This window comes from Jaculus jaculus, chromosome 3, assembly GCF_020740685.1.
Source record: "Jaculus jaculus isolate mJacJac1 chromosome 3, mJacJac1.mat.Y.cur, whole genome shotgun sequence".
Taxonomy (NCBI): domain Eukaryota; kingdom Metazoa; phylum Chordata; class Mammalia; order Rodentia; family Dipodidae; genus Jaculus; species Jaculus jaculus.
The window spans coordinates 32,604,806-32,629,847 of NC_059104.1; the positions used below are offsets into that span (position 1 = coordinate 32,604,806).

Sequence of the window (25,042 nt, forward strand, 5' to 3'; positions counted from 1 at the left end):
CCCTGCCATCGTGGAGCTTCCCCTCGAGCCTGTAAGCCAAATAAACCTCTTTTTCCCAGAAGCTGCTCTTGGTTGGGTGATTTCTACCAGCAATGCGAACCGGACTGCAACAGATGGGATACCTTCCAGTGAGTTGTTGGCCAGGGAGGTCCCTGATGCCCCCAAAACATTACAGACCATTGCCGAGGCCTTTGGTTTCCCACCTGGAATAGATGGTAAGACCCTATTGCTGAAGACGCCATATAGTTGGGCTGCAAGGCCACTGAGAAATCCTGCTGGAACTGAGCTGAAAACCTCCTTCATGTAGACCAGCTGACAGAAAGCTGGAAAAAGCTATGCTGCATGCAGGGCATGGGAGAGAGAGCAGTCACCAGTGAAGACACCCCACAGTGGACACTGCAAGCATTGTATCTGGCCAGACAAGCCAAATAAGCCAATGCTTGCAATAGTGACATGTCTGTTATGGGGAAAATTAACCACCCTCTAATTTGACTGGAGGCCCTCTCCATGGGAAAGAATACATCCCTGATACTGAAAACCTACAACAGGGGTAGTCATGAGCCCTAGGGGTGTAACGTCTACTACTGTCTGGCTAAATGTATATACTATGCTCACCAAACTGCCAAGTAAGCTCATCTCTTAATGTTAATACCCTTATATTAATGCTACTCACATTGTTGGTTACAGAAGTTTCTCTTTTCAGATGGCAGTGACCTTGGGATGAATCAAAAGGCACCATGGTGCTGAGAAGTGACAGAGGAGTTCTCAGCACTGAAACATCTCTATCACACCTTCCAAGGCTCAGGATCCATTGTGGAAGAGGTGGCAGAAAGAATGTAAGAGCCAAAGGAAGGGTAGGACTCCTTATATCGTGCTCCTCTAGACACAAAATGACCTGGATATTTATGACCTCACAGTGCCTGACACTACCTACACAAGACCATCATAACAGGAGGAAAAGTTCATGACATCAAAATAAAAGAGAGACTGATTGAGAGGGGGAGGGGATATGATGGAGACTGGAGTTTCAAAGGGGAAAGTGGGGGAAGGGAGGGAATTACTATGGCATGTTGTTTACAATCATGGAAGTTGTCAATAAAAAATAAATAAAAAATTAAATTTCACAAAATATCTCTCCTTCCTCTCATTTTCTTCAGGAGGGCGGGATTTTTGAGCTTGTTCTCAGAGCTTCAACATTCAGCTTAAAGAATTTCCATAAATTTTCACATAAATTTATTGTATTTTCTTAGTCTGATCCAGGGTCACACAGTCAAAGGTGAACTAGAACGAGATGGCCTTCAGAGGTCCCTAAATGAGCAGCTTTCTGAAGAAAACTCTGAGAGAAGTGTAACCAGATGTGCCTAGAAGCCAAACATGGGCTGGTGTGTGGCTCAGGTGGAGTGCTGATACTCTGGAGGCAGAGGCAGGAGGATCTCTAGTCATGGGCTACATGAGACCCTATCTCAAAATTTAAAAGGGGAAGGATAGAGAAGAACAAAAGAGAGAAACTAAGGATGACAAGGTTTCATTCCTATGCTGCCTTGCGTCGCTCACTCCTTAAACGCAAGAAAGCTAATGCCCTCCCCACCCCACAACACATGTATAGCCAAGAAGTTATCAAGGGCTAAACAGCTAGAGCAAAAGCAGACAGACAGACAAAAGAAATGCAGGATGATGGCCACCCACCACATACAAGGTATCACAGAGCGGAGTAAGTTTTGTGGCGAAGTAAAGTTTAACAAGACTGAAAATATTTAAGAAAGTGCTTAAACCCCAGCCCAAACAACTGGTCCTCTCTCATTTCTACCAAAAACAGATTTTACCATCTGAATAACTGAAAACAAAAAGCCATCAGATAGATACAAGAACAAGGAAGAAGAAAGAAAGAAAGAAAGAAAGAAAGAAAGAAAGAAAGAAAAAGAAAGAAAGAAAGAAAGAAAGGAGGGAGGGAGGGAGGGAGGGAGGGGGAGAGGGAGGGGGGAGGGAGGGAGGGAGGGAGGGAGGGAGGGAGGGAGGGAGGGAGGGAGGGAGGGAGGGAGCAAGCAAGCAGGAAGTGAGGAGGAGGGGAGAGGAGAGAGAAGGAAGAAGAAAGGAGGACAGGATATGGAGGGAGCTGCTTGCACTACAGGATAAGCACTGGAGGCTCTAGAAGTTTGAATGTGTGGCCCCATAGACTCAGGTGTCTGATTAAAATTGAGCTTGCAGCTCGAGCCCCTAGCAGACGGATCCCTGCTACAAGGCACCTGTCACAGGCGGCAGATCTTAGAGGCTCATCCTAAAGTGTGTTTGGGGGTTAATCTGGAGTCTAGCCCTATTAGGTGTGCTGAGATCAGTCCTAGAACTCTGGCTGTTCTTGTTTGCTTGATGTTGGTACTTTCTGGCTGTTTGATGGTGTCCCTCTGCTTATACAATGGAAGTGAGCAGGTTTCACTGATGATGGTCCCTTGAATTTGAAGCTGGTTCTGGTCAAGTGCTTGTCTAGAAATGAGGAAATGACTACAACAGTGGCTAAGGTTTTACCCCAAGTATATCTCTGATCCTCTGTGACTGTTCAACTTGCTACTGTTAATTAACATCAGTTATTTCATTTTAATTAGCATGTAACACGTAAATAAAACATGTGCCTTCCCAGGCACACACCTTTAATCCCACCCCTCAGGAGACAAAGGTAGGAATATCACCTTGAGTTTGAAGCCACCCTGAGACTACATAATGAATTCCAAGTCAGCTTGGGCTAGAGTGAGACCCTACCTGAAAGGAAAAAAAAAAAAAAAAAAAAGGATGCCTTAATTCTACCTGCCTCAGGTAATGAAGCTATATTTCTGTTGGCATTTATTTATGGTCATATCAGTACAACAGACAGAATACTAGTTCAGGACAGGATCTCTGATGTCAGGGAGACACTGGATCTGATCTTGTCCCCGGGTATCATGCGGGCCTTGTAATCCTAAAAACTTTTTTTTTTTTTTTCCTCTGTACAGGTGAGTGTAGTACCTATGCCAGGTGACCTTAAGGGACTGACTACCAGGGCCAAGAAATGTTACCTATGGTTTGATTTATAGTCAAATATTTCATAAGCACTCATTACCTACCGAGTGTGCCAGAGAGTCACATCTGTGAACTTGGCAATGAGGAATTCTCCTGGCTCTTCCCTCAGATACACTCACTCTTTACCCTGGAGGGGGCAGAATGCTCTCCTGTCAGATTCAGCTGTGACTTGGAAGGCAAAGAAAGGGTCCAGAGAATATAAATAGCCTCTTAGACAATGCAAACAGACACAGGGCAGTTAAGAAAAAGCGGAAAGCTCAAGTTATCTCAGCCTTTGGTCTCCTGCCTCAAACAGTGAGGAGTGAAGATTTCTCATTCCCTCTGCTGCTGCTTCTACAAATTTCCTTTTCTTTTGTGTGTGTGTGTGTATGTGTGTACGTGTGTGTATGTGTGTGTATATGTATGTATATGTGTGTGTATATGTGTGTGTGTATGTATGTGGTGTGTATGTGCATGTATATGTATGTGTGTGTGTTACCATTTCCATTGGGCTCCACAATCTCACCAACCTTACAGAAAACACTAAGGTTACTTCCTGGTTTATGAAACTTCCAGGGACACATCTAAAGACTAACACAGAAGGAGCTCAGGAAGGCTGGTGCTCAGATCCCAATGGAAACCCCTCATTTTCTGACATAGAACCGAGCACAACTGCCTCAGGACCAAATCAGGAAACGGAAGTGACCCATTTTACTTCCTGACATATTCTGAAGTACAAAGGAAAAGAATAGGTGTCTCTCTGTTATAAGTTTAAAACTGGCCTAAAAGTACAGCCCAAAACTCAACCCAGGATTATACTAGTGAGGTAACCCAGGCCCAGAAAGCCAAGCGCCACATGTTCTCCCTCATATGTGGATCCTAGCTAAGGATGATTGGGCTTCTGCATGAGAAGGAAAAAACTCAGTAGCAGAGGCCAGTAAGTTAAAAAGGAGATATAAAGGGAAGAGAAAGGAAGGGAGGAGGGTACTTAATAGGTTGATATTGTATATATGTAAGTATAATGATTGAGATGGGGAGGAGATATGGTGGAGAATGGAATTTCAAAGGGGAAAGTGGGGGGGGTATTACCATGGGATATTTTTTATAATCATGGAAAATGTTAATAAAATTTGAGATAAATAAATAAATAAATAAACTCAACCCAACCTACGCTGAGAAACTGTAGTGAGTAATATGTGTGAAGGGAACCGCACACTTGGACATCGAGGGGAAGGTTTGGAACCCAGCAACAAAAGTAGAGTGGAAAGAGAGCGAGAGTTGGAGAACGAAAAATGCACACATTCACAGTACCTTGCTCCAGTCTAAAGCACAGGGAACGCCTGGCTGCTTCCATCTCAGGAGTCGGGTTATCTAGGACACGTCTACACCACTGCAAAGGACTCAGGGATTTCTCGGATGAGGTGAATGTCTTTGAAGAGCCAACGTATAACCTTGAAAAGAGAAATCTACATTATAGGTATGATACAGGGAGAGACAGCGAGACAGTGCCTGTCTTTTGGGGGAAAACAGCATACATTTAGCAGTTTCTACAGAAACGGAACTCACATTTGAGTACCTGTCCAAAGTCATTTCTAATGAACAAATATCCCCAAATAAAACAGGGTGCTTTCCAAAGCCTGCCAAGAATGACTTCAAAACCAGGGCAAACAATTTTCCCTTGACTGTGCCTCAGAAAGGCAAACACTAGGGAATTTTGCAACTGAATGGGCACTAAGAGTCTTATGACCTCAGTTGACCTGTCAGGAAAAGAACACCATCTCTTTCCTGCCACAGAATCCTTCAACATTACTGGAATCCTAATGTGCACATATTCTTGAAATACCAAACCTCATTATTTACACTTTTGCTAACTTAGACAGGGTTTCCACCTATTAGAGTAACGTATTAGTCATCCATGATAGGCGGGGAATTCTTTGGTAATTTATGCCTCTAGACAAGAGGATGGTAAACAGCTTCTGAAAAGGGCCAGCTAGTAAAGATCCTTGGTTTTTGGGAACGCAGTCTCTATTACAAGTACTCAACTCTGTTGTTCTAGCCAAGAAGAGCTGCAGATAATATGTATATAAATAAGTCCTGTGATCCTATAAATTTTACTTATAGGTGATGAAATTATATGACCCATAATTCCCAACATTCTTTTGATGTTTCCCATCATTTAAAAATGTGAAATTTGGGGCTGGAGAGATGGCTTAAGGGTTAAGGCACTTGCCTGCAAAACCTAAGGACTCATGTTCAACTCTCCAGGTCCCACCCAGCCTGACAGGCAGTGATTCAAGCATGCAATGTCACACATTACACCACAAGGGGGCGCACACATCTAGAGTTTGTTCACAGTGGCTGAAAGGCCCTAGTGCACCCACTTTACCCCCATCCCCATTTCAAAAATAAGTAATTTTTTTTTTTTTTAATGTAGAATTTTATCTTTCCAGCCACACAAAGCACGTAACAGATCTGACTTTCCCTAGGGACACACTTAGCTGACTCCCTTACAAATAAAATATCACTTCCAATTGATTTCACGGTAATTTCAATGCATCATATACTGGTACAGTCCACAGTTCTATCTCCATTAAAAGTGCATTACTTAGATCCAACTTCCTATTTCTGGGCACCACTCCTGCTCTTCTATAATAGTGATAGGTTATAATCCATTCTAACCTTCTTGCCAGCAGACTCCTACCGGGTCTACAACTTTCTACTCTAACACAGGTTTAGGCTTGGTTACTTATTCCTAATCGCTGGTGCTTCAAATACAAATTGTGGTGGTTTTTTTTTGTTTTTTTTTTTGTTTGTTTGTTTTTTTGTGGTAGGTTCAAGGAATCTAAATTTCCAGTAAGTTCCCGGGAGATGCCGATATCACTGGTCTGGAGGGCATACCTAAGAGGATGTAGACTAAAACAATCACAACAATTCCACTGTTCCCTTGGCCCAGTCTCTGGATACAATCCAAGTCAATAATAATGAAGGGAAATCATGTGGTAGGCTGTGGGCAAATTTTTCCTCATGTCTAATGTGGACACAAAGGACATACCTACATGTTGCTTACAGAAAACACTCCTGAAATAGTGATACAGAGGTATGTTAAAAGGAAAAACAAAATTCAAAGATACCCACAAAGAAAAGACCAAGCCAGGAAGGCTAATGATTGAATTCTACCACACACTAAAAAAAAAAAAAAAAAAAAAAATCAATTCTTCACAAACTCTTCCACAAAACAGAAGGGGAGATGGCTAGAAAGATGGCTTAGAAGTTCAGGTGCTTGCCTGCGAAGCCTAAGGACCCAGATTCAATGCCCCAGAACCCACAAAAGCAAGATGCACAAGGAGGCACATGCATCTGGAGTTCATTTGCAGTGACTAGAGGCCCTGGTGTGCCCACTCTCTATATCTACTCCCCCCACTTGCAAATAAATAAATAAAATATTTTAAGATAATAAAAAGAAGAGGAGGGAGTACATACTAACACAGTCTATGAGGGAACATTATCCTGACTCCATAAACAGACATAGATATGAAAACAAAAGAAAAACCTAATGACCAGTATCACTCATGAACAGATGCAACAAATCTAGACTAAATATTCAGCAAGTTCAATATTGGTTACTTCATCACCTCCAACTGCAGCTTATCTCAGACGTGAAAGGGTAGTTTAACATTAAAACACACTAAAATTACTGTATTAACTAAAAGGGAAAAATGACGATAACCTGAATAGACAAGGAAAAGGTACTTGCTAGCTATTTCTAATTTACAGACACATTCCAGTAAACTGGAAACAGAAGGGAATCCATCCTCTCCAGATGAAGATCTGTTCAAAGATTCTCTAAAGCAGAATCCACAGTTCTCTCTCCATTCAAAGTACTTCTGACTAGAGAAGACACAACCCTTTTGCCCTAGAGAACAAAACAAGGACATTGGCTCTCCCCACTTCCAATATGCTACAGAGATTCGAGCCGGTGGTATCAGGCAACAGATGAAAAGTACTTGGATTGGGAAGAAAGTAGTAAGTCTATTTTTAATCATAGATAAGATGCTCTATGAAAAAAAAATCCTGATGACTCTACAGTTAAGGATATTAAAACCAGTGAGATTAGTAGCAATATGATAGGATTCATGTAGTTAACTGTGTATTTGTATATGTTAGAAAAAAAAAAACATAGTACTCTTAAATTCATTTTCCATTTACAATAGAAAAAAAACCTAGGAAATCTAAAACTAAATCTGACAATATGGCTAAGGAGATGGCTCAACAATTAAGTGTGTTGGTCACTTAAGTATGAGGGGCTCTCTGGCCAGAGACAGCCAACTCCCCAAAACCCACGTTAAAAACAAATCTGTAACCTCAGTCCATGAGATGTGGAGCCCACAGCATTGTTGGGGCTCACTGAGGGATATCAGCTCCAGGTTGAGGGAGAGACCCCAAGTTAAATAAATGCATGGTTGAGTGTTGATCATATACCTGACTTCCTCCATACTTACACACATGAGGCATGCATACCTGCACACACATGTGCATAAACCACACTCATACTTACACACATGAGGCATGCATACCTGCACACACATGTGCATATACCACACTCATACTCGAAATACACATTTATATGCACAAAACAATCTGAAAACATATGTAAAACACCTTTGCACTAGGAACTATAAAACAAACAGAGAAAGAAATTAAAGACTCAAATTGATGGAAAGATATATACCAGCTTTAGACTAAATAATGTGAAGTAAAGTGTCAGTTCTCCTTAAATATGATTTTCAATAACAAAATCCTAATAGGACTGTGTGTGTGTGTGTGTGTGTGTGTGTGTGTGCGCGTGCATGCATGTGCATGTTTTACGTAGAGACTGATTCTAAAGTTTGCATGAAAATATGAAGATCCTAGAAGGGCCAAATAACGGTTTAAAAGCAACAAAGTTAGAAAGTGGTCACTAACTGTTCGAGACAAGACAAAACAATAATGAAGACAGCTTAATGTGGCAAAAACATAAATGTGTCACTGGGGAAAATATGGTCCAAAAACATAACCACATGCAGAATGTTGAATTTTTTAACACCATACAAAGAAAATTCAATAAAGATTGATCTTTTAAACAAACAATGCTGCAACAAAAGAGAACCCATACACAAGAACAGTGAACGGTCATCTATTTCTCACATAACCTACAAAAATAACTCAGAAACCTTTTGTGAAAAACCATAGGCCTACACCTTAATATTTGTTGGATATGATTTCCAAGACTGAAAGCATATGTAAAATCCATCAAAGAAAAAGGTTATCAGTTGGATTTATCAAAAATAAAATCTTTGTTCTCTGAAGACATTGCAAGTAAGAGACAAATTATAGGTCTGGAGAAATATTTGCAATCCATGTACCTGGCAAAGAATGTTGATATAGATTACATACATATATATGTAACTGCACACTCAATAATAACCAACTAGGGCTGGAGAAGTTGGTTAAGCAATTGAAGGTGCTTGTTGGCATTACCTGATGACCCAGGTTCAATTCCCCAGCATCCATGTAAAGCCAAATGTACAAAATAGCACATGCATCTGGAATTTGTTTGCAGTCTGGCATGCCCATATGCGCATGCACGCACGCACACACATGTGTCTTAAATAAATAAATAAAATGAAAATATCTTCAAATATAGTGAGCAACTATTTTGAAACTAGTCAAAAGATGTGAATACATATTTCACCAAAGAAGGCCTGTGTATGACAAACAGGATATGAAAAGATGCTCTCCATCTGGGAAATGCAATGTGTATATACAGTAAGACATTATCACACATTTGCTAGAATGGTAAAAGAAAAAAAGACTAGCCATAGCACGTACTGATGAGCAAAACTAGGGCCAAAACATCTGCTGCTGGTGAAAATAGGAACTGGCATGGCCTCTTTGGGAAAAGTCTGGCAGCATCTTAACAAATCAACACAAACTTACTCAGTTCCCATCACTCAAGTCATAAGAATGCACCCAAGAGAAATGAGAAGGCATGCACAAAGACACAGTAGTTCAAGTCATTTTATGTTATAACCAAAAACTGAAAAGAACCCAGATGCTCATCAAAAGATGAGGGTATAACAAACAGTGGTTCTATCTAGCCTGTAATAGCTCACTTGTGCGCTCGCTCGCTCGCTCTCTCTCTCTCTCTCTCTCTCTCTCTCTCTCACACACACACACACACACACACAGAGAGAGAGAGAGAGAGAGAGAGAGAGAAAGAGAGAGAGAGAGAGAGAGAATGTAAACTACTTATTTATGTAACAGTGTGCATGAAATTCATAAACCAGATCACACTAAACAAATGCTAAGCAGACATGCTACATGATTTGAAAACTATAGAAAGGGCACGCTAAATCCACACTGACAGAAAACAGATCAGTGGTTGCCTGTCGTTGGAGGCCGGTAGGATTCGGAAAGAAGAAACAGAAAGGGTCATGAGGAAACAAGTTTAACAGTGTTTTCACTCACAACTTTGACCACAGTGATACTTTCCCAGACACTCACATGTCAAGAACTATCAAACTATGCATGTTAAAAATGTGTCATTCGAGCCAGTTGCGGTGTTTCGTGCCTATAATCCCAGGACTTGGTACCTGAGGCAGGAAGATTAGCATGTAAGATCAGCCTGGACTAGAATGAAACTATAACTCAAAAAAGGGAGTGTCACTTACGTACCAGTTACACTTCAATAAAACTCTTTTTTTAAAAGATGCCACAAGAAACTGACCACTTCTGTCTCTCTGTGCTCTTCAGGTGTAAAGCTCATAGTTGCCATTACCACGTACATGAACAGACACAAGAGTGAGCCCTGAGAACAGAGCCGCTCCTTGCCAGTGGAACATTTCTCTACACCTAACCGGTTTTCCTCTTTGTTGTTTCCACAGAAGCAGTCTCTTTTGGCCTTTGCTTGTTGCATTCCAATTCCTCTCACTAGTAATCCAACAGGAGCTGTCTACCCATCACCTTAAGCAGCATCCTTTGGGATCACTACTGATAGCTTCTGTAGCTGTGAGGCTTCCACCAACCAGTTTGCCTCCAGACTTCAGATATTCCCACCAACCTCTTTAGATCCTCTCTTTGGTCCTTGTTTGTATGGACTCTTTCCTATGGAAAACCATAATTGCTTAAGGCACCAAATAGAAAGACCCATACTGGTACAACATGACACACTACAATACTAGGAATAAAGAAAGCTGAAGGAAAAGTAATGGAAGTCAGCCTACCCAAACTACAGCGCACACTAATAGTTAGAACATACTAGCAACTGCAATGAAAGGGAAAACACCTTTGAACCTGAGGGGAAATGATTTCGATTATGCTTTTATTCTGCCTATTAATCTTTACATCAGAGTGTTATAGTTAATATGGGAAACACCCCTCATAGTCTCATGTGATGGAATACGTGGCCCCCAGCTGTTGGCACTGGGTTAGACAACCTCTGAGGGACATAACATGCTATTGTAATAAAACTACATAGAAGCTCAGGCTGGAGAGATAGCTTAGCAGTTATGGCGCTTGCTTGCAAAGCCTAACGGCTCATGTTCAGCTCTCCAAATCCCACATAAGCCAGACACACAAGGTGTCGCACGCTTCTGGAGTTTGACTGCAGTGGCTAGAGACCCTGGTGCGCCAATTCTCTTTCTCTCCAAAGAAAGAAAATGCAAAAAAGAAAAAAACTATAGAAGCTCTCTGCAAATGCAGGACATGAAAACAGAACTGATCATTCTCAGGGTTGGTCTCTATCAGGGTCCAGGACAGCTCTGTGCCTGTGATGTTTACCATGAGGCCAAGAACTAGACTGTCATAAAGAGGGTGTTAGTTCATATAGACTCATGGAACAGATTAGAAAAGCAAAGCAAAATCTATATTCCTCTTCAATAGGGCTATGCTTCTAAAAAGTCATAAAAACTGCCTTATGAATTCCCCTGATACCACCAGTAACTTTTACAATGCTCTTTGTATCTCTTGTGCAACATGTCTCCAGTGACAAGCCACTCTTAACGTCAGTCGTTTTGTTAATGGTACGCTGAAGTCTGGTAAGATATCTGAAAAGCCTTCAGCGAAAACTTCAGGATTCTTCAAATATTAGGAAAACTACAATTTGAAATGTCATTCTCTAATTTTCCTTAACTTCCCTTCTATAACATGCAGAAAGCACCTGCCTAGAAATCCTCGTCCTCAAAGAATCTCCTCCTGTGCACATGCATATTCTGGACCCCCTCGCTTAGTACCTGAAGAAACACTGGAAGATCAAAACCAACCCAAAATCTGGGGTGATAACCTGAGTGTCTCAAGCGAAGTAGTGTAACAGTGTGGAAAAGAAAACCAGTTACATTCAAAACTATTTGGCTCTAAAACCATCCTTCTAAACTAAACAAAACAAAACAAAAAAAAAAAAAAGAAAAGAAAAGAAAACAACTGGAACTGAAAAAAAAGCATACAACAAATATATACAATTACATACACTTGTATAGCCTTCACCAAAAAGTAATATATGATGACTTTCAGACAAGTAATTTTAAGAGCCATCAGTCACCGCTGTTTTAAGGAAATGATGTAATGCACACAAATAGTACAGGATGAGACTCCCCAGCATCTAGCTGGGAAGAAACTGGCCAGCCACTGCAGAACTCAGCTATTAGAAGATGCACGAAATCCACCTTCTGGCTATCAAACTGTCCTACAGCAAACTTCCCCTCCACTCCGTCCACCCCAAGTGTGTAAACTCCTAGTCCTTCACTGACTCACTGCATCGTTTCTAAGTTCCTTGGTTAAAATACGCATCCTCTTCTACTTCGGTCAACACCGTTTGCTCCTAGGTGACGCTGTGTATTTTCAATTAGCATTGTCAGAAAGTGAAGCCCCCTGTGGTCTTCTCACAGAAAATCAATTATGCAAAGATCAGTTTAGGTGGGCTAATTTCTCTGTGCCATATGTATAATGCAAGGTGTTTAACAGCTTTGATGAAGAATTGGCAACGATTTTAGCCAGCTGTCCAGGGTCTTGGGATTACATATGGAAGATGAATATCTTACTCATTAAATTTCCCTTAATTTGTACATATTATCATGTCCCCTGATATAATTAATAATTTTTCTTCTGTCCCTTCCACTTGAGCAAACTTAAAATTTCTACTACATCTCCTTTATATAAGTCTCAGCATTTTGCAAATTGTCACTATGTCCACTAAAACCCATTCCTAGCTGGCATATTTTTCTATGAACTAGAGTGTGTTTATCTTGGCAGTTCCTTAAATATAGAAAAAAAAAGTCTGTCTTCTTCATTGAAGTGTGCAAAACTGGACTTAAAACCACAAAGTTACACTTGCTTCAAATAGCTGTTTTTCCACCTGTTTCTCCAAGTTCACTGTGTTTTCACAATGTAAAGAGTTGTGTTTCTAACTTTGACCATAACATACAAACGCATTCAATACTTCAAGTCAAGGCACGCAAGTTTAACCAAGACAGGCATATAAAGTGTGATGGACTCTCATTTTTGAAATCTACTGAACTTCATTTAAAATAAAATAGTTAGTACATGCACTAAGTAGAACATCATGGTCCACACTAGATCACAATGTTGCTAGTGGGAAAACATCATGCACTAAGTAGAACATCATGGTCCACGCTAGATCACAATGTTGCTAGTGGGAAAACATCATTGGTGGAACCCCTGTGAATTTGTGAACCCAAAGTTTAGTCTTAAGTCACTTTATCTGACAGCTTCTGTCCATCAACAGAAAGGTTTCATCTGCAGTCAAAGTTTCCCACTGCCATTCCACACCAACCTGACTTTTACTGTTTGTACCCCTGGTTCCTCAACCTGCTTAACACTGGGCAGAGACACGTTCTTTCCAAGACTGGGAATCAATCCAGTGGCACCATGTTCCTGAGACACATCAAGATATTCCTCCTTTTGAACTTTTTGTCTGCTTTTTAATTTTGTTTCTAAATTAAGCAGAAGCTTTGTATGGACAAATCATGTGTTGGTACCATTCCCCTCCTCCATGCCCATTCCACACAGGGCCCTCCCTCCTCAGCAGGTTACTGGTATTCACCATGGAGGTATGGGTTATGAGTTGTGAGAGCAGAAGTCTGTTTTTGGTTCTCATTTTCTCTTTTTTCTTGCCCATGGTCTTCTGAAGAGGCAAGCTGCCAAATTACTTGTAAAGATTTGAACTTTACATGGACACAGTAAATGAACTTGAAAATTAAGGTTCTAGAATATTGTCAGCCTTAATTTTTAAAACATTTAATTCTAGCAACCCTATGCTAAGATAACCAGGTTTGATTAATTAGATACTTTAAATTCAATTGAAATAAGCTTTCAAAGAAATAAAATGTTTCAAAAACTTAAGTGAAGCCGAACATATACTTAAACATTTTTTTTTCAAAATACTACGTACAGGCTAAATAAATGTTCATAAAAAGATACATTTTATGTCTCTTAAGAGAGCTGGTTGGTCATTCATAAATAAATAAACTATCTCACTAAAATACTTTTTCTATTATGATTCTTAAGCCAAAACGTCCAAGTTTTATGAGAAGGGACATACTTAGATGAAAGAACCCCTCAAACAGTCAATGAAGATCTACATTTGTAAACTTACTTTCTTAAATGCATGACATTGTTCTAATTATCTAATATAATTTGCTTAATCTGTTAGCTGAGATCATAAAAGTGCAGGAAAACTAGGTGATCGCTAACAGTATCTTGGGGCTGACAGTTGTCACTTTAAAGACATGCAAAGTTACATTTACATAAATTTCTAGAATCTGTTTAATGAGGGTTAAGTATAAAACCACTTGAAGCTTGGAGGTGCAGTCCTTTAATCCTAGCACTTGGGAGGCAGAGCTAGGAGGATCAAAGAGAGTTCAAGGCCACCCTGAGAGTACATAGTGAATTCCAGGTCAACCAGGGCTACCTCGAAAAGCCAAATATTAAACATAAAAAAATCCACTTGATATGTATTTATTTTATACTACTTTGTATAATTATGTTTTTATCTGGAAGGATCTATAGCGTTTATAGGATTGATTCTATATTGGTAGTGAACTCCAGACACAAGAAAGGGTTTTCAACCTGTAACTTAATATTCACTTCTGCTTTTATTTTATTGTATTTTATTTTTAAAATAGCCTGGTACTATATACCCACACCAAATGTGTTTAGAATACATAAGAAATAAGCTTGAGGCTGGGGAGATGTCTCAGTGAATACAGCCCACGCCATGCATGCAGAAGAACAGAAGTTCAGATCCCCAGCATCCATGGAAATACAGGATGGGTATGGTGGCCTGCCTTCCAGAGGGGGCGAAAGGGAGTCAAACTAGATTAGCTGAGTCAATGAGTGCTGCTCAAGTTTCAAGTAAGAGACCCTGCCTCAGTAAATGAGGAAAGAGATCAAGCAAGACACCTGACATCAACCTCTGGCCTGCACACACACGTATACCCACACACCCGCACACACATCCATCCTGTACCCTATTAGGGAATCCAAATGAAAAGCACAATGTTGTCAAGGCACAAGGTGAGGGACATGCAATGTCTACAGTGGTAAAGGGACTTTGGAGTCCTTTGCAAGTATTAACACAAGTTAAACTTAAAGAAATCAAATCCTGTCGATTACTTGTGCATCAATATTGCAAAATATTGCAATATGAAAAAAATGTAATAACAGAAGATTTTCCATAAATCAGGTGACCTTAAGGTTTTAAGTCCATCCAACTAAGATCCATGACCCCTCCTCATTTTTCTACCTGGGATCCCGTCCCATGTGAAGAGACTAGAAATAGTGTACCATATGTCCTCAGAAGTGTTTTTCTTTTCAAACACTGAGGCACTAACTTTTTCACATTTACATTTGATTAATGAAATTAACAGAACCTGGTTTAATTTAAATTTACTTCAAACTGTATAAAGGAATATGCCAATCCCACCAAACAGTTGTTTTTTTTAAAAAAATAGTTCTTTCAGAGCTGGAGAGTTTGCTCAGTGGTTAAGGCACTTGCTTGCAAAGCCTAAGGACCCAGGTTCACTTACCCAGTACCCACATAAAGCCAGATGCACAAAATGGCACATGCATCTGGAGTTCGTTTGTAGTGACTAAAGGCCATGGCGTACCCATTCACCAGCTGTCTCTGTCTCTTTCTCCCTCTCAAATAAATAAAATATTTTCAAAAAATAGTTCTTATAATGATATTTGGGCAAAAAATTAATGAAACAAAAACCTACATATTAATATCTGTGAATAGTTGGATAAGTAAATATAGTAGAAATCCACTCAAAAGAGAAGACAGTATTGAAATTAAATTAGGTGTATGTGTACTATTATTAATTAGATAAATAATGATATCACAAACTTCAAACCAGGCATGGTGGCTCACACCTATAATCCCAGCACTTCAGAGGCTCAAGCAGAAATATCAGGGATTCAAGGTCAGCCTGTGCTACAAAAATCAATACTATGGCAGCTCAAACTACATTAAACATGCCAGTATTTTTTTTTTTTTTTTTGAGGTAGGGTCTAGCTCTAGCCCAGGCTGACCTGGAATTCACTATGTTTTTCTTTTCCTTGCAATGAGTTTTTTTTTTTTTTAATTATTAAGAACAAATTTTGTATGTATACATCATGGCATTAAGGTTTTTTTAAACTATTTTATTTATTTATTTAAGAGAGAGAGAAGGGGGGGAGTGAACCAGGGCCTCTAGCCACTGCAAATGAACTCTAGATGCATGCGTCACCTTGCGCATTTGGCTTTACATAGGTCCTGGGAAATCGAATCTGGGTCCTTTGGCTTTGCAGCAAGAGCCTTAACCACTAAGCCATGGTGCCAGTCTTTCACTATGTATTTTCAAAGCATGGAATTAACTGCTCTCCTGCATCTACTTCAAAATGATAAGCAAGCGACTTCCCACTGTTCATGTACAACATCATGAAATAAAGACCAAGGACCAAATCACTCTCAAATGACTTGAAAGAGGCCAAGGGTTTATAAGTACTAATGAAAAATCTACACTCCATCGTGACACTATTTCCCAAGACCGTCTTCAGGATGAAAGTGAGATTACAATTAAACCTGGACTCCCCCCAACACACACAAAATATTGTAGTTTTCAAAGACGGGCTTAAACTTTCAGGAAGTGTTCAGTTGTTTGATTTGTACCTCTTAAGCTACCTGAACAGCTGCCAAAATTCAAGTGCTGAGACAGACGATGAATGGGTCCCTGAAAGGCTTACAAAGCTCTAGATACTTTGATTCTCCGGCGGAAGCAGTTAGCATAGTATATAGATAGCAGAGTGTACAGATGGAGTGTAAAGGAAAAAGAAACACTGTAGCTCCCAGTGGAAAACAAGAAAGTTGGCCATCTCCAATTTCCATCCAGTGCAATCGTGCAACAGGAGGTGGACACAGGATGAGCAGCAGTTCAAGGACATCCTAGGCTACATAGTGAGTCCAAGGCAAGCCTGGGATACATGACGTCCTTCCTCATAATCTAACACACAAACCACCACAGCTATTGTTCATGCTACTGGCACCAAGTTCCACCTTCAGTAACCAATTCCACTGAGTACCACCAGTGACCAAGAAAACAGACCAAACCAACCCCAGGAAGTCACTCTTTTCATGGGTATTACTCTGAAACACACTGAGAAAGGAACAAGCTACCTGCCCCTCTGAAACGTACTCATTCATACCAAGTGGGCATGGTTAGTTAACCAGATTTCTGCTCAATAAATGCTGCCAGTCTCAACTTTTCTGATAACTAAAGGTTTCTAAAAACAATAAAATAATGTTTCTCTAATTACACTTCTCTCATTCAAGTTTAACTTTTTAATTAATAAAAATCCCCGTGTCATGTGCTAACACACAAACAAAAAAAAGAGGGGGGGGGGCTTTCAGGGACCCTCCATTCCCAAGGAAGACTTCATTTTTTACATCATTCTTGAAAAAAAGTCAACCCATCTTTAAAAAGCAAATCATTGTCTGGGGGAAAAAAAAAGATGATCAATAATAATTTTTTTTTTTTAAAATACAGAGAAAGAGAGAATAAAGACTTCATGGCTCCAACACAAGAACTTAGAAGAGAACCATCACTAGGCGGCTTTGGATGCCAAGAGAGGGGACAGCAAGGCAATCGTGCCCGACGTTTGTTTAGGAAGGAAAGAACAGTAAGTGGCAGATGGAAGCCAGCTCCAATGCACCCCCGAGACACACACACACACACACACACACACACAGGCAGGAATAAAGAGCGGGGCTGAGCGACGAGATGACACGGGTTTGCAGCTAATGCTAACGAGGCACTTGGGACCCAGTCACGAGCGCAGCGCAGAAACGCCAGGCAGATGGCAGGTCCCACTTCCTGCCCGGTCCCTGGACGGACCGAGACTAGGTCTCAGGAAACACGTTTGTGCCTTCATTGAAAAGTCTCAGCTCGGGGCTGCGGCTCGGCACCTGCTAGGCCACCCGGAACTGGGGGGGAGGGGGGAGATGGGGATGGGGGGGTACCCGCGAGGTGCCCATCCTCCGCACGCTCCTGCCCTCTCCTCCCGGGTCCGCCGGGGCACACGGCGGAGCGACTCCGTACCAGGTGTCGTCGTCCTCGTCCCTCCAGGCGGCGACACCGTCCAGGTCCAGCGGCTCCACCTCATCCAGCAGCGTGGGGGGCGGCGAGGGCGGCACGGCGGCTTCCCCGGGCGCTGTCGTCGCCGCGAGCCCGGGCTCGGCTGCGCCGCCGCCGAAGAAGGCGGTGGCCGGCTTGAAGTAGACGAAGGGCGCCTCGGAGGGCTGCGCCAGGCTGCAGAGCAGGGAGGGCGCGGGGCTGGGCAGGCAGAAGGCGGCGGGGAACGCGGGCCCGGAGCCTCCCGCAGCCCCGCCGGCGGGGCCGAGCTGCAGCCCGAGCCCCAGGCTCCCCGGGGCGGCGGCGGCCGTGGAGGAGACGACGGCGGCGGCGGCGGCCGGGGGGCTGCGCGGTCCGAGCGGGCTGCAGGCCCCGGCGGCGGCGGCGGCGGGCGGCGCGGAGGGCGGCGCGGAGGGCGGCGGCGGCGGCGCGGGCGGCTGCAGCAGCAGCAGGTGCGGGGCGGCGGAGGCCGCGCTGGCCGCCCGGCTGCGCAGCTGCTCGTTCTGCTGCTCCAGCTTGCGCACGAGCTCCTGCAGCTTCTTCACCTCCAGCTCCGCGTTCACCACCGGCCCCGCGCCGGGTCCCGGAGACGCGCATTTCACCTGCTCCGCCATCATCGCGGGGGACAGCCCCCTCCCCTATTCCCCGAGGGGCGTCGCCGCCCCCCCGATCAGCCCACCCACCCCACCCCCCCCCACTGATCCGCCCACCCCAACCCCACAACCGCCCGGATGGATTCCCCACGCCGCGCCCGCGCTACGACGGATGCCCGGCTCGCCGAGCCCAGCACGCGGGCACCGATGCCAAGCCTGGCCTGAGCATCAGCACCGGGGCCCGGCCTCGGCTCCTCTGCACATGCTCAGTGCGTCCCTCCGGTCCTCTGGGCGCTCGGAGGCTCCGGGTTTTGGTCCCGGCCCCCGGGGCGGGGAGAGGCGGGGCCATGGCCGGGGGGCGGAGCCGAAGGTGAAGGATTGGCCCCGGGGCTGGGGAGGGGGCGTGGCCTGCGGCGAGGACCCGGGCCGAGGCCATCGAGTCCCCTCCCACGCCACCTACCCGCAGGTGCCTGATTGGACCTGGCCTCGACTTTCCCGCCACCGGTACTTCCCGCTGCAGCGGGCAGAGGGCGAAGGGCGCCCCTCACCGCCGGCATCACCGTTCACCTCGCCAGCATCGACCAGCATTACCGCCTGGGTGGGTTCCAAAAAAGCCGCAGCAGGTGCCACAATAATATTCCCTGGGCCAATGGTTGCGTCCCTTCCAAAAGCTGACTGAGGGGGTTTATTGGCCACTTCCTGACGCGACCCCCGTGCCAAAGCCCAGGAACACGATTCTAACAAGCGGAGAAACAGAAGCAGATCAGAAAGGCTCTGGGGAGATGCTTCTGAGGCAGTCGGGGGGTGGTGACAGAAAAACAAGATGGTGGGAGAGGGGAGACCAGGGAGGAAGAGGGAAAACTGCTGTTGCTAAGAACAGCTAGGTGTTAAAGAAACAAAAGTGTTCCCCCGCAGCTCTTTTAAAATAGCCAAATCTGAACTCTTGTCTTCATAAAGTGAGTCCCTTGTTTGTGATCCTGCCATGCGTTCAATCCACAAAAGGCCTTTGAAGGCCCGCCGTATGCCACACACCCTCCTCAGAGCTGTGTACAGTCAGGCAAAAGCCACTGTGGGGGCTGGGGAGGGATAACAACATTGTGGGGTGCTCAGTCTGTTAAGTAATTTGCATGCCATTTAAAGTCAGACTTGTCAAGAGCAAAATTCAGAGAACCTCAAAATCTACCCTAAGCCCGCCCCCTCGAATCTCACCCAGAACAAAACCTGCAGTTTCTTACCTCTTGAAAACAGTGCTTTTAAAATATCTTTTCAACAAAAGGCTTTTTAAGCAGAAGGGAATCATTTCATTCCATTATTGTTGACTTAGCATTTTGCGTGTGTGACACCGAAGAGAGCCTGCCTTTTAATGATGAGAAAAGCCCATACCATTGGCTCTCACCTCCCGGAGAAGGTCCTAGGTTAGGAACTGTACACACCATCCTTTGTGACAAGATACTCCACGCTGCTGACACTGCAAGCGTGTATCTAATGTTTTTAAATCTGGCTGTATGCCTTTCTGTTCAGAAACACGTGTGTGACTGGTCAAGCTTCATCTCTCATGTCTGTGTATGCCCAGGGAGGGTGTTCTAAGTTTAACTTGGTTGACCAATGTTGCAGCAAATTAAATGTTGAAGTTTCCCTCCTTGGAGTCCCAGCTTTCCAGCCTACCTCCAAACCACCTGTATCTCCCATCACCTTTCCAAGTTTCAGTCTACCTTTTTTTGGTGTATTGGCTATTGCTAAAACCTGGATGCGTGGAGTCATACTACAGAAAGTCCCCAGTACAGAATCAATTGAGGGATTTTTCCGCATGCTCAGTGGCAGATGCGGCTGGCAGGATCCCTGCCACACAAAGAAAGGGAGAGGACAGACACAAGGAGAACAAAGAGCTGCTGGATTTCACACTCGTGAAAGAAATGGGAAATTGGCACGTAATAGTAAAGACAACAGAAATAAGTAAAGAGAAGTGGTCTTTTACAACACAATGTGTATACTCCAGTGAATAGGAACAAGCAACCCTTTCCTCTCCCATGGTCCCTGTATGGTCTAGAAAACACATCACAGCAACCTGAACTCCCAGGCTTCAGAAGTGTGTTTTTCTATACAACAATTATTGTAGGAATCTTTATGGTTTTAAAAGAAAGCACACATCGACAATTTAAACACGGGAAAGTGGGGGACATTTTCTTTGACTTCCGTGTTCTGCAAACTTGCCCTCTATCTGAAAGCCTGAAAGCATTCGGGTTCAGAGAAATTTGTAGATCATTCTTTCCCATTAAAGATCTCTCTCTTTTCTTCCCTTCAGAGAACTATTGTACGTACACACACCACACACGTGTAACATGCACACTGATTTTAAGCTTGCATCCCCAGAACGCCAGTCTTCTTAACACATAATTAAAGAGGTTGATGGTGTCAAGGTTTTAATTAAGCAGTCTTGATGCTTTTTATTTTGATGCAAATTTTTGGCTGTGTGCTTTGAAAGAAAAATGGAGGCATAGTTGCTCTTTTCTTTTCATGTTAAATGATATAATAAGCTGACTTCAGAGATCTGCAAGAAAAAAATGGGAGCATAAAAATGTATATCTTGTTAAAAAGTTTATGCTTTAAAGATAGGAGGAAACACCATAAAGTAATGGAAAGCATCCATATATAACACATTCAAAGCTAGTATAAGCCAGGAGTGGTGGTGCACGCCTTTAATCCCAATACTTGGGAGGTAGAGATAGGACATCACCATGAGTTCACAGCCACCCTGAGACTACATAGTTAATCACAGGTCAGCCTCAGCTAAAGCAAGACCCTACCTCAAAAAAAAAAAAAAAAAAAAAAAAAAAAAAAAAAAAAGCTGGTAAGGAAATGCATAATGCCCAGTAGGCCCTTATTTTAGAGTTCAGAATTATACCAAGATCACATCAGTGAACTTTAAGAAATAAAATGAACTTATTTTAATCTCAGCAATCAATTATTGATCTAATCATTGATCCAACAGAAGTGCACACACAGCAGAGTTTCTTCTTGAACATATGAATATAATTCACCAAAGAAAAGTAGAAACAGCCTGTTGTGATCCTGGTTTTATAATTGAGCCAGATGAGGTTACTTATCCAAGTTGAGTCATGAAAATGATAGCAGTTCTTAGCAGTTCCTAGTAACCCAATAATTGCTCCTCTGTACCCTGCATGAAATCAAGATCTCAGGTCCAGTTCCCCCAAGAAATGAAAAGTAACCTAATGTGTAAAATCAAGAACAAGCATCCCTGACTGTGTTTTCAAATTGATGCAAAGGAAATAGCCTGAGGGATTGTCATGCCCCTTACTGAGATATCTGCTTGTTCACACAGTAAAGTGAATATCTCTGTCCAGTTGCCCCTGTGGTCCCACAGTCCCTCACAGTGTTGGACACATCCCAAAGCAACATTGAGATGCTTCTAAAAACGGATGAATTAATAAATCCCCATGTTGTAGCTGGGATTTAGACAAGCATCTAATTAGTTATTTCCATAAGCCTCATTTATCATGTGCAAGCAACAAGGGAAGCCAAGAAGGTTTTTTGCAGACCCCATGATAATCAATTATTTCACATCTGACCCAAATTAAACTAGAAAAATGCTTCAACATTGGAGGTGTTGTGTTGAAATGTCAGAGGATAAGGTGGAGAGAAACAAGAAGACATGAAAGCATGCTGATAATCACCCTGGTTGGTTTGCACATCCTAACTTCACTCAACACTTGCTACTCATCTCTGTATCAGTAACCCATGTAACTATTCTTACACAATTATCACATAGAGTAGTAGTTGTAATAACAATATAGGCAGTAATAATAATTCTGTTCATTTAGAAAGCTATACTTTTAAAAGATTTTAAAAATAAATGCTTATTATCTATGATGGCCAAGTCACACTACACTATGATTATTTAAGAGAGTGTCTGCATCAAGATTTTATCCAATTGCAGAAAGAAGAATGTGGACAATTACCTGCTGCACCAAATTTCGTGTGACAAGTATGATGAATAAAACACAAATCAGGGCTGGAGAGATGGCTTGGCAGTTAAGGAACTTGCCTACAAAGCCAAAGGACCCAGGATGCCCCAGGTCCCACATAAGCCAGATGCACAAAGGTGGCGCATGTGTCTGGAGTTTGTTTGCAGAGATTGGAGTGCCTAATACTTCCATATTCTCCTCTCTCTCTCTCTCTCTCTCTCTCTCTCTCTCTCTCTCTCTCTCTCCCTCTCTCTCTCTAATAAATAAATACAAATATTAAAAAAAAAACAAGTCAGTGGCATAGGAGATGGCCAAAAAGAGCCATTTTGGCTAAATAATTTGTAAAGGCTTCATGTAGAAAAATGACATGACTTCATTTGGTTCCATTCATCCAGATGTGAGGCATTAGGACAAGGACTATGGTAATCATTTATCAGTCAAGGTAAGGATATAAAAACTCAACAATACAATGAGGATATAGCACCCAGATCCAATTATTTTTCTTATTGAGAACTTTCATATATGAATATATGGCAAAATGGGTCATATTCTCATTGGGTTATGCTCTTATAACTTATACTCCCCCACATACATTTCACTGAGGGCCCTTCTCAGTGGGGTTTTCCATATTTAATATGGGGTCATGACTGCACAAGTCAGTTCCTGTATGTGGGACAAAGGCTACACCACCCCACCCTGAGGCTCTTACATTCTTTCTGCCACCTCTTCTGCAGTGTTCTCTTGAGCCTGGCGTGGTGGGGGGGGGGCATGGTTAAAGTCTCTTTTAGGGTCTGGAAAGATGGCTTAGCAAGTAAGGTGCTTTCCTGCAAAACCAAAGGACCCAGGTTCAATTCCCCAGGACTCACGTAAACCAGATGCAAAGAATAGCACATGCATCTGGAGTTCATTTGCAGCAGCTGGAGGCTCTGGCATGCCAATTCTCCCCCTCCCCCCATCTCTCTCTCCCTCTTTCAAATAAATAAAAATAAAATATAAAGTCCTTTTTAGTGTTCTGCTTTCAATAGCCTCTGATTTTCTGCTTTTATGAGTTTTGGGTCTCCTTAGGGTCTACCAGATCAAATTCTAAATATTGTTTCCTCTGTGGCAAATTAGCTTGCATTTTTAAAATTAATAATTCTTATCTACTATTTTCACTGGGAACGTTCTATGGTTTTTCTTAAGAGTGGCAACTGGTGCTTAGTAATTAACCCCCTGAATCTTCAAACAATCCTTTGAGGTAGTTATTATTCTATTTTATAAATGAGGAAACTGAAGCAGAGAGGTGAATCTGCCCAGAGTTACCCAACCATTAAGTAGAAATCAAAGCTAGTAAGTTTTACCTAGCATGGGGATGATAGTCCAAGTTCTTAAACTGCACTATTTCTTCTTGAACCTTGGAGCACATAGCAAAGTACCTTGGTATGGTCTTCCTGGCCTATAAGTAAAAGCTACTCACTAGTAAATACCTGGGATGTCTTGAACAAAGGGAGATTCATTAACAAGGAAATGTTATTGTAAGAGTGAAGCACGGATGAAAACAGTGATCTTCCAAGATCAACAAAGATGCCAGTGCAGGAAAAGCACTTCTGAGAGCACAGTGAATAAATTCAATGCTTATTTCTCAGCAGATGACAATAACAGCATAAGTTATCACTGAACTGTTTTTCATTTCTAGCCACCTGGATTCTTTCATGTTAAGATCATTCATAAAATTACTTGAAAAAGAAATGCAGGGTGGAGAGATGGCTTAGTGGTTAAGGCACTTACTTGCCTGCAAAATCAAAGGACCCAGGTTCAATTCTCCAGCACCCATGTAAGCCAGATGCACAAGGTGGCACATGTGTCTGGAGTTCATTTACAGTGGTTGGAGTCCCTGGCTCACCCATTCTTTCCCACCACTCCTCTCTCAAATAAATAAATTAAAATGATATTTTTTAAAAAAATAAATGCTAAAGTTCATGGGACACTGGCTTGGAAAGTGTTTTAAATTTTTAAAGTCCAAAAAAACTTATAAACTTTTTTTAAAATTGAAAAGTTTTTATTTAAAGCAAATAGAAGTTTTATGGAGGATTGCTCTTCTTGCAAATAAGTGCCTTGATGAAAACAAAAGATACCTGCATACCAAAAGACCATTTTTCTCTGATATTAGAAGCTAGAGTTAAGTGTGTGTGTGTGTGTGTGTGCTATAAGCCATTAAACTAGAAATGGGACCATGAAAATGGGGAAAAGATCTTAAGGGAAGGGGCAGGGGAAAGAGAAAGCAGCTGAATTCATGTGACATAAAAAGCAGAATAGAGGACTGTTTGAGTGGAGAGGAACGGATAATGAAAGCAGGTACAGGGTGGGCAGAGGACAGCAGTGAGGCAGGGGCATGGACAAGAACAAAGTATAATGACATATATGCATGAGAATGTCATAATAAAACACATCACTTTGCTTGCTAACTTTAAAATATATTTAAAAATTGATCTTATGAATAAAGTAGTGAACAAAGAAAAGATACAAGCAAACCATGTTTATTAACAACACTGTTTACAATAGCCAAGATATCAGATCAGACTACCATCAACAGATGAATGGATAAAGAATATGTGATCTATATACACAATAGGGAATTATTCAGCCATAAAAAATCCCATAATTAAAAAAAAATAAATGGACAGACATGGAGGATACCCTGCTAATCAAAGTAACAGAGGCGCAAAAAGATAAGAGTGACATACTTCTTTCATATATTGGAGCTAAAAAAACAAAAAAAAAAAACAAAAAAAAAAAA

General features: G+C 42.2%; 1 protein-coding gene across 2 annotated transcripts in view; it reads right to left on the minus strand.

Annotated features, from left to right (window-relative positions):
• Slain1 (SLAIN motif family member 1) overlaps positions 1-18,330 on the minus strand; it is a 65,389-nt gene extending 47,059 nt beyond the window's left edge. Inside the window, exons 1-3 of one of the 2 annotated variants that reach the window (XM_045144800.1) lie at positions 18,014-18,330; positions 17,658-17,959; positions 4,339-4,478 (exon numbers count right to left, since the gene is read on the minus strand). In XM_045144800.1, the coding sequence (XP_045000735.1) occupies positions 4,339-4,478; positions 17,658-17,959; positions 18,014-18,307 (736 nt within the window). In that variant the 5' untranslated portion in view covers positions 18,308-18,330. Of the gene's footprint in view, positions 1-4,338; positions 4,479-17,657 lie in introns of both variants that reach the window. The other variant, XM_045144799.1, reaches the window with a different exon arrangement.
• Positions 18,331-25,042: the final 6,712 nt, after the last annotated feature.